The following is a 12755-nucleotide window of genomic DNA, read 5'->3' on the forward strand; positions in this document are numbered from 1 at the left end:
GATGATAACAAAACTTTGAAGGGGGGAGAACGCACACACTTTGACGGTGATGATGCATATTGTGATCAAGAAGATGTCAATGAGTGAAACAATGATAAAAGATAAGAACGATTTTTGCCTGACAAAAAAGACCCTATATGTAAGCATATATTACTACATCAGCTCGATTAACAGTAAGCGATCTTTTTTTGTTTAGATATAAACATTTTGTAAGCATTTCAATGGTGGGAATCGCTTGTATTTTGCTCGTGGTTATTTTGCATCTTCGTTTTACTGATTATGATAACTGAGCACTAACTTAACAGTCTCATTTTTACCTCGTATCCTTTGAAAGAAAAATTACGACAGGTTTTTGCTTGCTTCTAAAAGTTATCTGTTGTATTAGAATCTTATGTAGGAACTGTATCTTTTACAAAGTAGTTTCTAGCTGAAGAAACAAAATCCTTCAACTGATTGTTCACGATCCATTGTTTCACGAGGGGAAATTAAAGGAAACAAGGTGAGTAACTCTGGTTCTTCAGCATTTCCATGTTTAGACCTGGGAGACGGATGCAAGTAAAACCTTCTTTCTTTGATAGCTTTCTCTTCTTCCACTTTATTTATCGTCTCAATGGATGGAGAAGCTCGTTTGTTTGAACGAGTTGAGGGACTTGGGATGATGATGGACTGAAACTGTGAGTTAGTAATCTCTATGTATGGTCTTCGACATTGTCTGCGATGGTGAAGCTTTGATGTATTATGCTGCTTTTGAGCTTTTGACATGTTTGTTGTTGCTGCAATTTCGAGATTTCCATCAATACATTCAGATGTACCAGTTAATCGTTGAACAACTTCTCGAAAGCAAGATAAGTCTGCCTGTACGAATGTTGTCATTTCTTTCGATAACCTTGTATGAATCGTTGTCATTTCCATTGTGTTCACTGGTTTTTTGTATCTGCAAAACATTCTTCCTCATTAGTTATGCTTCCATTTTCCCTAGCTAGAAATTGCCTACGATTAGTATCTCGATTTTTTGAGCTACATACCTAAATTATCAGGTGTTTGAGTTTTTTACTTGATGACGATATTTCAAGTAGAGAATTTGTGTGATTTTGACCTTCAAACTCTGCTAAAATCAATAATCATTCAACAGAATAATACAATTTAAACATATGACACACAAAATAGACTCATAACAATGGTTTTTGAAAAATCAACATATTTCAGTAAACCTTCAAATTATACAGAATATCAAATATAATTCATAAAATTCTGATTCTATTTCTTATTGTAAATGGAATATAAAATGAAAAAGAGTCGACAAATGCACCTCTGCAATGAAAATGGACATCAAATTAAGTTTCTTCAAGGATCAAGCAATGAAAATAACCACAACAAATAATAACGACGATGAATAGAGTTTTAAGATTTATGAATTACGAAAATATTTTTAAATACGAAACTAAAATATAATCTTTGGAGGGAAAAAAAACTGAATTCAAAGCGTCTAACAAGGAGGTTGACTTATTTTAAACCTTAAAATGGTCAACTTCCAACATATATATAGCTTTCAACCGTTGAATATTTGACCACTTTCCCTAATAAATAAATAAATAGTTTTACGATATTTTTATAAGAGATCTTCATTTTTACAAAAAGTCCGCCCTCGTATCAACCAAAAACAAGAAATATTGCAGGATTTCAATTCATTGAGCAAGTTTTCCAATATAAAGGAACCAAAAATGCAGTTGGTCTATGACTGCTTCTATGCTCGTAAATGTACATATTTTGGTCGTTAATAAAGTGTATTGTCACCCAAAAACAAAAAATAGCCAAGAATGAATTTCTATTCCGATTCCCAAGCATACATGGCCATGTAGTCATTATCTTGTATCTTCGAAGAATGAATCCGCTATTTCCAGAGGAGAAGACAATGTTGAAACACATTTGAACTGTTACACGAAAAAATCATACAACGTTCACATCAGATTACTGAAGTATGAAGGTGTTAACAACAAAATCACCAATTATCAGACACGCGCAGAATGATACCTTATGCAGCTTGTATTTGTCCCTCACCGCTGTTAAAGTACGTCCTCTTCTGCTTAATTGCAAGTCATGTATGATAAGAACACATTCCTTTAAATCCCCTGGTCTATATCCCGAGCAACGTTGAAGGGCTAGACTCTGTATAATGAATAGAGTTCATTATCAGTGTTTTTGTATATCAAGGTACTTAATATAAACGAACATTGGATCAAAATCCTCACCCAAGGATGTGACTTTGGCTGTAATGTGAACCTTGAAAGGAATATCACAGCAGCAGCTACCAAAGACGGCAAGAATTTCACACAGTTGTAATCCAATAAACTTAACTCTGCTAGGTAGTGACCTAGAAACTCTAACTGCAAATTGTTTTTCTGTAAAAACAATAAAATTAGCAAACGTTTAACGCGAATACAATTGAATTGAAAATCATAATGTTCATGTCATATATGAACACTTACTTTGTAATCTTCTTGAGCAATTTTGTTAAATTGTCTGCATACAAAGCAAAAAAGAACAGCCATATCAGTCGAAAAACCACAGATCATTACAAATGCACGTATAGTTACTCGCAAAACAGCTACCTACCCGAGAAATGTTTTGATTGTGGGATTTCCCATTTCAAATTTGAGGCATTTTAGCACATCAGCCTCCATTTTTACCATCTCTTTCTTTGAATACGAATTGTCTGTAATATAACAAAATTCCCCAACATCTGGAGGATTAATCTCCTCGTACTTCCTGATCATTGTCAATAGATAATATTAGATTCACAAACAAAGGCTCAATGCAGGGGGAAAAAACAGTTCTTGGCTACTATACTTACGCAGCAATGAGCATTGAAGAAACACCCAAAAGCTGAAGTTTCTTCCTAGGGATGACATTCACTGATAAGAATCTATCAATGTAGGAAACAGCAAGATACAACGTATCCGAAAGTAGCTTGTATTCATCGGTAACTTCGACCAGCCAGTCCACTAAAACTCCTCTCATGTTTGCACTCACATCCTTCTGAACTTTCTCAAGGTAATCAGGCAATGGTCTTCTCTTTTTCTCAATCTGATTCGAAAAACACAGAGTAAATCAAAAACTCAAAAACCCAACAATCAAGATTTGATAAAAATCCAATCTTTAGACTACCCATTTCCAAATTCATTTATAAGAAACCAAATCAAGCTCTATTAGATAACACCCAAATAAATAAAGATTCAAAAATTTATAGAAAAAAGAGTAAATAAAATGCACCAACCTCCATTTGATGAAGATAATGATATATATCAGAAGCATAAGCAGTACACATCTGTGGGTCATCATCAGAAGTTTTGAGGTTCCTCTTAATACTCTGTTTACATTTGGGCCTCAGAGGCTCAGAAACAAACACCTTGTCTTCAATCTGATTGATACCCACATTACACAAATCTTGAATCTCACTCAACACAACTCTCTTCTTATTGGGTTGTTGCAGCTGCTGAACCATTGCTTCTGCTGCTCTTTTCTTAGCCAATCGAGTTACTCTTACAAAATTTTCTTGATCTGCCATTGTTTGCTACTCCCTTTTCCTCTCTCTCTGTGTATGATGTGGGGAGAGTTGAGTTGAAAGAAGAGAAAGAAAAAGAGAAATGTGTGTATATATATATATATGGCGCCATATTCAGCTGAAAAATTTTCAGTTTTGGCGCTGAGTGGGTGGCATTGGGTTGTCTTGTTGAGGCAAATTTTTGGCTAATTGTTTTTTTATTTTTCAGATTGAATTTTGAAAAGTGAGATTTGGATTTCCCTCCATTACTTTCCCTCTTTGAGGAATCAATGGGGAGAGAGAGAGAGGGGGGGTGGGCTTTTTATTCAAGAAACTTTTTCTTTCAAACAAAAAAAAATTAGGGCAAACTACGTAAATCCTACGACTTTAGTTTATATATTATTAGGATTCACGAATGTTTTTATATCATATTTTGGATTCGAGATGATGTATCATTAAAGCCTAATTTATCATGGTATCATAGCAGGGTCCGTCTCATCCGATGTTGGGACTCCCAAAATCAAAATTGTCCACGCATAAGATGCTAAGCACTGAGCGTGAGGTAGGGTGTTAAAAAATTACAATAGTTCCACATCGGTGGATAATGAGATGAGTGCAATCCTTATAAAACTTGGACAATCTTCCTCCATTTGAGTTAGCTTTTGGGGTGTGAGCTAATTTAACATTTATGCAATCACTATGATGTGAGTGCATTTATCCTATACAGATTCGCAGAGGTTGAGTCTTTGAACTCCTTATTGAAAGTCTGTATCTCGTATTAGTGGAATGTCAAATTATATGAGTATTCTTGAAATATTTCACTCATGTGAGTGTGAAAGTAGACCGTTGTTTATGAGAATAAGCTTGTATACAAAAACACACAAGAAAATCGTGATAGAACACATGCTAGCTAAAAGAGATTATGTCAACACCTTGATTATTATGTAAGCAGTAACACTTTATTTCCCTAAATCAATAATGCGGAAGCTAGCAAAGCAAATCTCGAAAGAACAGGAATAAGAAGATAAATGGGAAATATACCAAAAGACACAAAGTTTAAACGTGATTCGGTCAATCGACTTATATATTAGTGTGGCATTTTAATATAATAAAAATATATATGTCACATAATGTATCATGTTGGGATTTGTTTTCACGGAGGGAAGGGTCTGGTAGCGTGATGCAGAGAGGAGAAAAAAGTGGAAAAAATGGGGTCTTGGGGTGGTGGACTTGTCGAGTTCCGAAGGAGTTCCGGTGACTTGCTGGAAAAAATTAGGAACAATAAAAGAGAACTTTTTTTAAGACTCCACCACCCTTAACTTAATGACTAAGTTGTTGAAATTAGGTCTCAGGCCTAACTCGCCTTCGAAAAAACTTCGATATCCTAAGGTTAATCAAAGTTTTGCACATGGGATGGACGCCAAGAAGGTACTGTTGTTCATCTTGTATTTCAAATATACTTAGAACAAAACTTTGAACATCTTTGTAAGACAACAAAGTTTAAGAACATTTTCACAATTAGAAAATTAAAACAAGTAGCGAAACTAGAATCAGAAGCATATTTAAAAAAATATACGAAATATTTTTTTTCTTAAAGAAAAATTGTTGTTAATATGTGTCTAAATAATCTTATTGATTCCAACAAACTTTGCAGAAACACGAAGTTACCAAGTTTAATGAACCAGTGAAGTACAAAAGAATAGAAAAACTGAAATTAATTCACAAATCTAAAATTTGTAAAACACGTACCAGAATCTGGAAAATTTTTAATAGGAAAAAGATCAAGTCCACTGAACTCATAGTGTCCCCTTAAGGAAATTATTCCCCTCTAGTATCCGAGGTTTAATTTGGAATATGACCTCCCAGGGTAAAATGATTTCAATCACCGGAGTATAGATACCAAAAACTCCGGTGTCAGCGAACCACTCAACGGCAGTAAAGTACACTTAGAATACTAGATTTAGTAGTTGAAGAAGAAGTCCATAAATTCTATATTAAAATGAGAGGAAATCCCTCAATTTATAGAAAACAAAGGATAGTGCGAAAAGGTTCTTATTGTGCCTTACCGGAAATGTTACAAACCTTTGGAAAAGTCATAATTTTTCAGAAAGGTCGTCACCTTTAATAAAAGTCATAACTTTTCATAAAAGTCGCAACATTTCATAAAAGTCACAACATTTCATAAAAATCGCAACTCTTCATTTTCCATTCACACCTTTTTAAAACCCAACAGGTACTCCAATAGGCTATCGCCTAACAATGCCAAGTTAATTAACAGTAAATTATTATCAACCACAATCGTTTAATCACAAGTACTTCGACCTTGCTGTCCAAAGATGATACACTAACTGTTCAAAATCGAATCAAACCGATCGTTACACAGCACTCCATAAATCATCAGCCTATCTTTTATCTTAAATTCAGTTTCTACCTAAGTAGCTACACCAATCATGGAAATTTCATACTACATCCTCATCTTCATATCCCTTTACTTGCTAAAGAACCATTTCCTTAGAAAATTCCAAAATCTCCCACCAAGTCCCTTTATCTCTTTGCCCATTATAGGCCATCTATATCTACTCAACAAAAAACCAATTCATAAAACATTAGCCAACATCTCAGAAAAACATGGTCCTTTGCTATACCTCCGATTTGGATCGCGTCCTGTCCTGCTTATCTCTTCCCCTTCTCTAGTAGAAGAATGTTTCACCAAAAACGACCTTGTTTTTGCCAACCGTCCGAGGCTGCTTGCTGGAAAACATCTTGGTTACAACTATACCACTCTTCTTTGGGCATCCTATGGCCAACATTGGTGCAATCTAAGAAGGATTGCTACTCATGAAGTCTTGTCCACTCAGAGAATTCAAATGTTTGCTGATATTCGTAGAAACGAGGTTCACACTCTACTTCAACGACTCGTAAGGGGGAAAAGCTGTGGTGGAGATCCTAACACAAACGTGGTGGATATGAAAGCGGCTTTCTTTGAGATGACACTGAATAACTTGAGGATGATGATTGCTGGGAAGCAATACGATGGCGATTCTGATGAGAAGTTGGAGGCATCTAGAAGGTTTAAAGAGATTGTCACAGAAAGTTTCCAAGTGAGTGGTGCAACAAATATAGGAGATTTTGTGCCGCTTCTTAAATGGATTGGCGTAAACAAACTTGAGGATAAGGTGAAGTTACTGCAGGAGAAGAGGGATAAATTCATGCAAGAATTGATTGAAGAGCATAAGAACCGGCGAAAGGGATCTTCTGTGGAGCAAAGTAACAATACCATGATTGATGTTCTCGTCTCCCTCCAAGATTCGGAGCCTGACTATTGCACGGATGAAGTGATAAAGGGCATGGGAATGGTCATGTTTACAGCAGGGACTGATACTACAGCTATTACAATGGAATGGGCATTATCACTTCTTCTGAACAATCCCGAGGCACTAAAGAAAGCTCAAAATGAAATCGATACTCACATCGGAGACTCATCAAGATTACTTGATGATTCAGACCTTGCTCAACTCCCTTATCTCCATGGGATTATAAATGAAACTCTCCGAATGTATCCAGCTGCCCCATTACTTGTGCCACACGAGTCCTCGGATGAGTGTGTCGTTGGAGGTTTTCATGTTCCTCGTGGTACAATGTTGCTAGTGAATTTGTGGGCAATACAGAATGATCCTAAATTGTGGGACAAGCCAAATGAGTTCAAGCCTGAAAGGTTTATCGATTTTAAAGGTCAACGAGACGGGTTCAGGCTAATGCCATTTGGATATGGCAGGAGAGGATGTCCGGGTGAGAATTTGGCAATGCATGTTGCTGGCTTGGCATTAGGATCACTTATTCAGTGCTTTGAATGGGAAAGAGTAAGCGAAGAGCTGGTAGACATGACCGAAGGACCTGGACTCACTATGCCGAAGGCTATACCATTGTTAGCAAAATGTAGGCCACGCCAAAACATCGACAACCTTATTGCTCATTTGTAATCACAATTCTCCCCTGCACTTTCTCTTTGCAGACATAATGAATAAACACATAAAAGCAATGCTACATTTGTCTAATAAATAAAAACTGAGGCAAAAGTATTATCTATTTTCAAGGCAAAACATAGACATAACATTTCATTGTGACAATCATGTTTTATGTGAAACTGATCTTTGATGTTATGTTATATTATATGTTTGTTATAACAAAATGTCGTTATAGAAGCCAAAGAACTTGGGACAAACGAGGTTGTTATAGAGAGATTTGACTGTAGTATTAAAATGTTACTCTTACTCCAATACACTATCGCCTATCGATGCACAAAAGGTAAATTAACCGTAAATTATCATCAACCCCAATCGTTTAACGATAAGTGGCACCTTGCTGTCCAAATTCTAAACCAAGACCTTGCACTCCATAGATCATAAGCCTAATTATCTTAAATTCAATTCCTACCTAAGTAGGCCTAATTAAGTATTCTGTTGGTTGGAGTTACTGTATGAAGTATCTACACCAATCTCTTACCTCCGATTTGGATCGCGTCCTGTCCTGCTCATCTCTTCCACTTCTCTTGCAGAGGAATGTTTCACCAAAAACGACGTTTTTGCCAACCATCCGAGGTTGCTTGCTGGAAAACATCTTGGTTTCACTACAATAAAAATAACTTTTAGCGGAAATAAATATTGACACTAATAAAAAGTGTTAAAGTCTTTACCGGCATTAGTTAAGTATCATTAGAACCAATGTCACTAAAGGCTTTAGGGACATATACAAAGAGTGTCAATTGCCGCTAAAAATACATATTTAGCGGCAATTATGCCGCTAATGATATTTTTGATGTAGTGTTTCAAATCATACACGTCTTTCTTGGGCTTCATGTGGCCAACATTGGCGCTACGTAAGACGGATATCCGTACAGATGATCATGAGGTTTCGCGCTCAGCTCCAAATGATGGTGGAGATCCTAACACTACAACAAAAATGACCATTAGCGGCATTTAATTCTTAATTGCCACTAAATATGTATTTTTAGTGGCAATTGTCACTCTTTACATGTGTCCCTAAAGCCTTTAGCGACATTGGTTCTAATGACACTTAACTAATGCCGGTAAAGACGTTAGCATTTTTTACTAGTGTCAATATTTAATGCCGCTAAAAGTTATTTTTGTTATAGTATAACACGAACGTGATCGATATGAAAGTGACTTTCCTTGAGATGATATTGAACATCTTGATGATGATGGTTGCTGGGAAGCAATACTATGGTGACAGAAAGTTTTCAATTCTCTCTTTTCATACACATTTGTCTAATAGACTGTCTATGTAACATTATAGAGTTATATTTTGTTATAAGTAAGCTTGGCCATGATAGTGTAAACTTTACACTATCAATGCACATAAGTCAAACTCAATAATAAATTAAGAATCACAATTATCAACATATATGTTGGCACCTTGCCATCCACAGATGATACCTAAACAACATTAGTATAAACTGAGAACTTGCACCAGAGCTACATGGAGTCACGGAGTATGTTACATAAGTCAAAAGATATATAAAATTACAAACAAAAAATGAGTTCAACTGGTAATAGAACCTTAGTTTAATTAAGTTGTCTCTGGAATCTCGATCATAGTCTATGGCTATTTGTGTCTTATAAAAAAAAATGAGTTCAACTGGTAATAGAACCTTAGTTTAATTAAGTTGTGTCTCTGGAATCTCGGTCATAATCTAGGGTTATTTGTATCTGATAAAAAAACAAAACATTGTTAAGTTTGTTTTTAAAAGTGATAATCATATTGTCATGGTGTCTATTATTCGTTGGTCCCTTTTAATTATGTGATGTTATTTGACTGAGCATGAAATATAAGAAATGAAGAAAAACTTTCAAAATTTATTATTTAAAATAAATTATAAACATTTTTGTAGTTCGAAACTATCTTATTAAGATAAAAATGGGTATTTTTAAGTATAAGATTTTTTGTGTGTCTTGTACTCTTTTGTCTTACTAGAGGCATTCTACAAATGTGAATAAAATGGTTTGTCCAACGCGATTTATGAACATATTTAAAATTTTCAAAAGATATATCGACCAACTTAGAATATTACACAATATAACATATTATATGAAATTATAACAGGGAAAACACTATAATATGTCAATCTTGTATAATAGTGTATAAAAATTCAATTTGAATTTTTTTTATGACAAGAGACCCCATAATTACTATTTTTTGGACGCGCATAGGGTAAATCTCACTCATTGTAATAATTTGTAAATCATACAAAAAATAAATAAACTAAAGTCTAAACAAATCCCATAAAATAAATTCGATAAAAAATCACGCAAAAGTTTCAAACCCGAGACCTCTTGGATAACATGACTTTTTTCTAATATATGAACCATATTAAAATTACTTGTAAATTTCAAAATAACCTTTAAGATGGGAGTGTCTATTCTGAAACAAGGTTTATCAAGGTGTCTAATTGATAAATCCCACTAGTATAGGAGCAAATTACACTTAGATATATCTGAGTTTGCAATATTATGAACTAACTACATTTTGGTAGATTATATATATGTATCTCGGAGTATAAGCGGTCAAAATTAGGTGGATATAACATATCCAAATGGATTCACATATATCTGAATACATAAACAAATTTCACTTGTCTCGCTCGCCCTCGCATTCTCTCATCTCGATTGCCACTCTCCTATAAATCCAATATCCAAATTTTATGTGAATCACTGCAGATACTGTATATAGTGAGTATATAACGTGATTTCCATGTATTTCACTTGCCTCTCTCCCTATTTTAATATATTTGACGATAAAAATAATTTAAATACATCTTTCTTAGTATATGGCAGTAGAAAATTATTAATTAGTGATACTATACATAATTATTTTAAAATACAAATAAAATTAATATGTATGGTATAAATGTATGTTTAATAAGATAGTTTTCTAAATATGATTATATAGGAAGGATTAATATAATCCAACCCAATCATTTTTTTAATCAATGTTGTCCAAAGTGGAGGGTAAATATGGAGGGAAATCCAAATTTCACTTTTTTAAATTTCAATCTGAAAAAAAAAAACAAAAAACAATTAGCCAAAAATTTGCCCCAACAAAGACAACATTTCCCAAATGTCAAACTCAAAAATCAATGCCACCCAAATAGCGCCCAAACTGAAATTTTTTCAGCTGAATATGGCGCCATATATATACATAGCCACACCCAATTCTCTATCTCAGCTCACTCTTCTCTCTCAATCCTACACACCATACACATAGAGAGAGGAAAAGGGTGTAGCAAACAATGGCAGATCAAGAAAATGCTGTAAGAGTAACTCGATTGGCTAAGAAAAGAGCAGCAGAAGCAATGGTTCAGCAGCTGCAACAACCCAATAAGAAGAGAGTTGTGTTGAGTGAGATTCAAGATTTGTGTAATGTGGGTATTAATCAGATTGAGGACAAGGTGTTTGTTTTTGAGCCTCTGAGACCCAAATGTGAACAGATTATTAAGAGGGAGCTGAAAACTTCTGATGATGACCCACAGATGTGTACTGCTTATGCTTCTGATATATATGATTATCTTCATCAGATGGAGGTTGGTGCATTTTTATTTACTCTTTTTCTATAAATTTTTGAATCTTTATTTATTTGGGTGCTAGCTAATAGAGCTTGATTTGGTTTCTTATGGATGAATTTGGAAATGGGTAGTCTAAAGATTGGATTTTTATCAAATCTTGATTGTTGGGTTTTTGAGTTTTGATTTACTCTGCGGTTTTTCGAATCAGGTCGAGAAAAAGAGAAGACCATTGCCTGATTACCTCGAGAAGGTTCAGAAGGATGTGAGTGCAAACATGAGAGGGGTTTTGGTGGACTGGCTAGTCGAAGTTACCGATGAATACAAGCTTCTATCGGATACGTTGTATCTTGCTGTTTCCTACATTGATAGATTCTTATCAGTGAATGCCATCCCTAGGAAGAAACTTCAGCTTTTGGGTGTTTCTTCAATGCTCATTGCTGCGTAAGTATAGTAGCCAAGAACTGTTTTTTTTTCCTGGCGACGGGCCTTTGTTTGTGAATCTAATATAATCTGTTGATTATGATCAGGAAGTACGAGGAAATTAAGCCGCCAAGTGTTGAGGACTTTGCTTACATTACAGACAATACATTTACAACGAAAGATGTGATTAATATGGAGGCTAGTGTTCTACAATCGCTCAAATTTGAAATGGGGAATCCGACAACCAAAACATTTCTCGGAAGATTTACTAGGATTGCCCAAGAAGGTTACGAAGTAAGTGCAAATATGACACGAAGTCACAAACATTATGATATTCAAGTCAATTTTGTTTTCGATATCTGTTTGCTGATGCTATCTATTCTGCTTTACGTAGAACCCCGATTTGCAGTTAGAGTTTTTGGGCTACTACCTAGCAGAGTTAAGTTTATTGGATTACAATTGTGTGAAATTCTTGCCGTCTTTGGTAGCCGCTGCTGTGATATTCCTTTCAAGGTTCTCATTACAACCAAAGTCACATCCTTGGGTAAGAATTTTGATCCAATGTTCGTTTATATTAAGTACCTTGATATACGAACACACTGATAATGAACTCTATTCATTATACAGAGTTTAGCCCTTCAACATTGTTCGGGATATAGACCAGGGGATTTAAAGGAATGTGTTCTTATCATACACGACTTGCAATTAAGTAGAAGACGAAGTAATTTATCAGCTGTGAGGGACAAATACAAGCTGCATAAGGTATCCATTTGCGCGTTGTTTGATTTTGTTGTAAACATCCGCGTATATAATCCAGTAATCTGATGTCAACATTTGTATGATTTTCTTGTAACAGTTCAAATGCGTGTCAACATTGTCTTCTCCTCTCGAAATACCAGACTCATTCTTCGAAGATACAAGAGAATGATTTCTCGGGCTCTCGAGCATATGCTTGGAAATGGTAACGAGATACTACGATGATATGAGGAAGCTGGTTTATGCTGATCTGAGGGCATCATTAACCTGAGTTTTTCATTTTGTTAGATCAGGAATAGTCATTGAGATATATGAAAGTTATAGTAAAAATGATGATTCTTATACATTGTTGCATTGAGTGATGATTCAATTTAGTATAGATACAGTTACAATACACTAGTACTCATAAAAATCAATGAATGTTTTATAATCATATGCAAATATCTAAGAATTGTTTTA

General features: G+C 34.9%; 4 protein-coding genes across 4 annotated transcripts; 2 read left to right on the forward strand and 2 right to left on the reverse strand.

Annotated features, from left to right (window-relative positions):
* Window positions 1–167: 167 nt before the first annotated feature.
* On the reverse strand, window positions 168–945 carry LOC107005809 (VQ motif-containing protein 31-like). The gene has a single exon (XM_027913366.1). It carries the CDS (start codon window positions 943–945, stop codon window positions 424–426), a length of 522 nt encoding a protein of 173 aa, XP_027769167.1. The 3' UTR covers window positions 168–423.
* A 648-nt stretch (window positions 946–1593) lies between these two features.
* On the reverse strand, window positions 1594–3783 carry LOC107005808 (G2/mitotic-specific cyclin C13-1-like). The gene is made up of 7 exons (XM_015204462.2): window positions 3275–3783; window positions 2852–3084; window positions 2614–2766; window positions 2487–2520; window positions 2250–2399; window positions 2032–2166; window positions 1594–1931 (listed from the first exon to the last, which is right to left on the reverse strand). The coding sequence occupies exons 1-7, from the start codon at window positions 3563–3565 to the stop codon at window positions 1863–1865; spliced, it is 1065 nt and encodes a 354-aa protein (XP_015059948.1). The 5' UTR covers window positions 3566–3783; the 3' UTR covers window positions 1594–1862.
* Window positions 3784–5862: 2079 nt separating this feature from the next.
* On the forward strand, window positions 5863–7639 carry LOC107006926 (isoflavone 2'-hydroxylase-like). The gene has a single exon (XM_015205435.2). The coding sequence runs from the start codon at window positions 5992–5994 to the stop codon at window positions 7519–7521; it is 1530 nt and encodes a 509-aa protein (XP_015060921.1). The 5' UTR covers window positions 5863–5991; the 3' UTR covers window positions 7522–7639.
* A 3031-nt stretch (window positions 7640–10670) lies between these two features.
* LOC107005813 (G2/mitotic-specific cyclin C13-1-like) lies at window positions 10671–12755 on the forward strand. Its single transcript, XM_015204466.2, has 6 exons — window positions 10671–11138; window positions 11329–11561; window positions 11648–11834; window positions 11935–12084; window positions 12168–12302; window positions 12397–12755. Exons 1-6 carry the CDS (start codon window positions 10848–10850, stop codon window positions 12466–12468), a joined length of 1068 nt encoding a protein of 355 aa, XP_015059952.1. The 5' UTR covers window positions 10671–10847; the 3' UTR covers window positions 12469–12755.

This window comes from Solanum pennellii, chromosome 12, assembly GCF_001406875.1.
Source record: "Solanum pennellii chromosome 12, SPENNV200".
NCBI classification, from domain to species: Eukaryota; Viridiplantae; Streptophyta; class Magnoliopsida; order Solanales; family Solanaceae; genus Solanum; species Solanum pennellii.

Coding starts and splice junctions, on each gene's coding strand:
- LOC107005809 (XM_027913366.1), bottom strand. CDS start 945: ATGTTTTGCAGATACAAAAAACCAGTGAACACAATGGAAATGACAACG.
- LOC107005808 (XM_015204462.2), bottom strand. CDS start 3,565: ATGGCAGATCAAGAAAATTTTGTAAGAGTAACTCGATTGGCTAAGAAA. Junction 2,521..2,613: donor ACAATCAAAACATTTCTCGG/GTAGGTAGCTGT, acceptor CTTTGTATGCAG/ACAATTTAACAAAATTGCTC. Junction 2,167..2,249: donor AGCCAAAGTCACATCCTTGG/GTGAGGATTTTG, acceptor TTCATTATACAG/AGTCTAGCCCTTCAACGTTG.
- LOC107006926 (XM_015205435.2), top strand. CDS start 5,992: ATGGAAATTTCATACTACATCCTCATCTTCATATCCCTTTACTTGCTA.
- LOC107005813 (XM_015204466.2), top strand. CDS start 10,848: ATGGCAGATCAAGAAAATGCTGTAAGAGTAACTCGATTGGCTAAGAAA. Junction 11,562..11,647: donor TCTTCAATGCTCATTGCTGC/GTAAGTATAGTA, acceptor GATTATGATCAG/GAAGTACGAGGAAATTAAGC. Junction 11,835..11,934: donor TTGCCCAAGAAGGTTACGAA/GTAAGTGCAAAT, acceptor TGCTTTACGTAG/AACCCCGATTTGCAGTTAGA.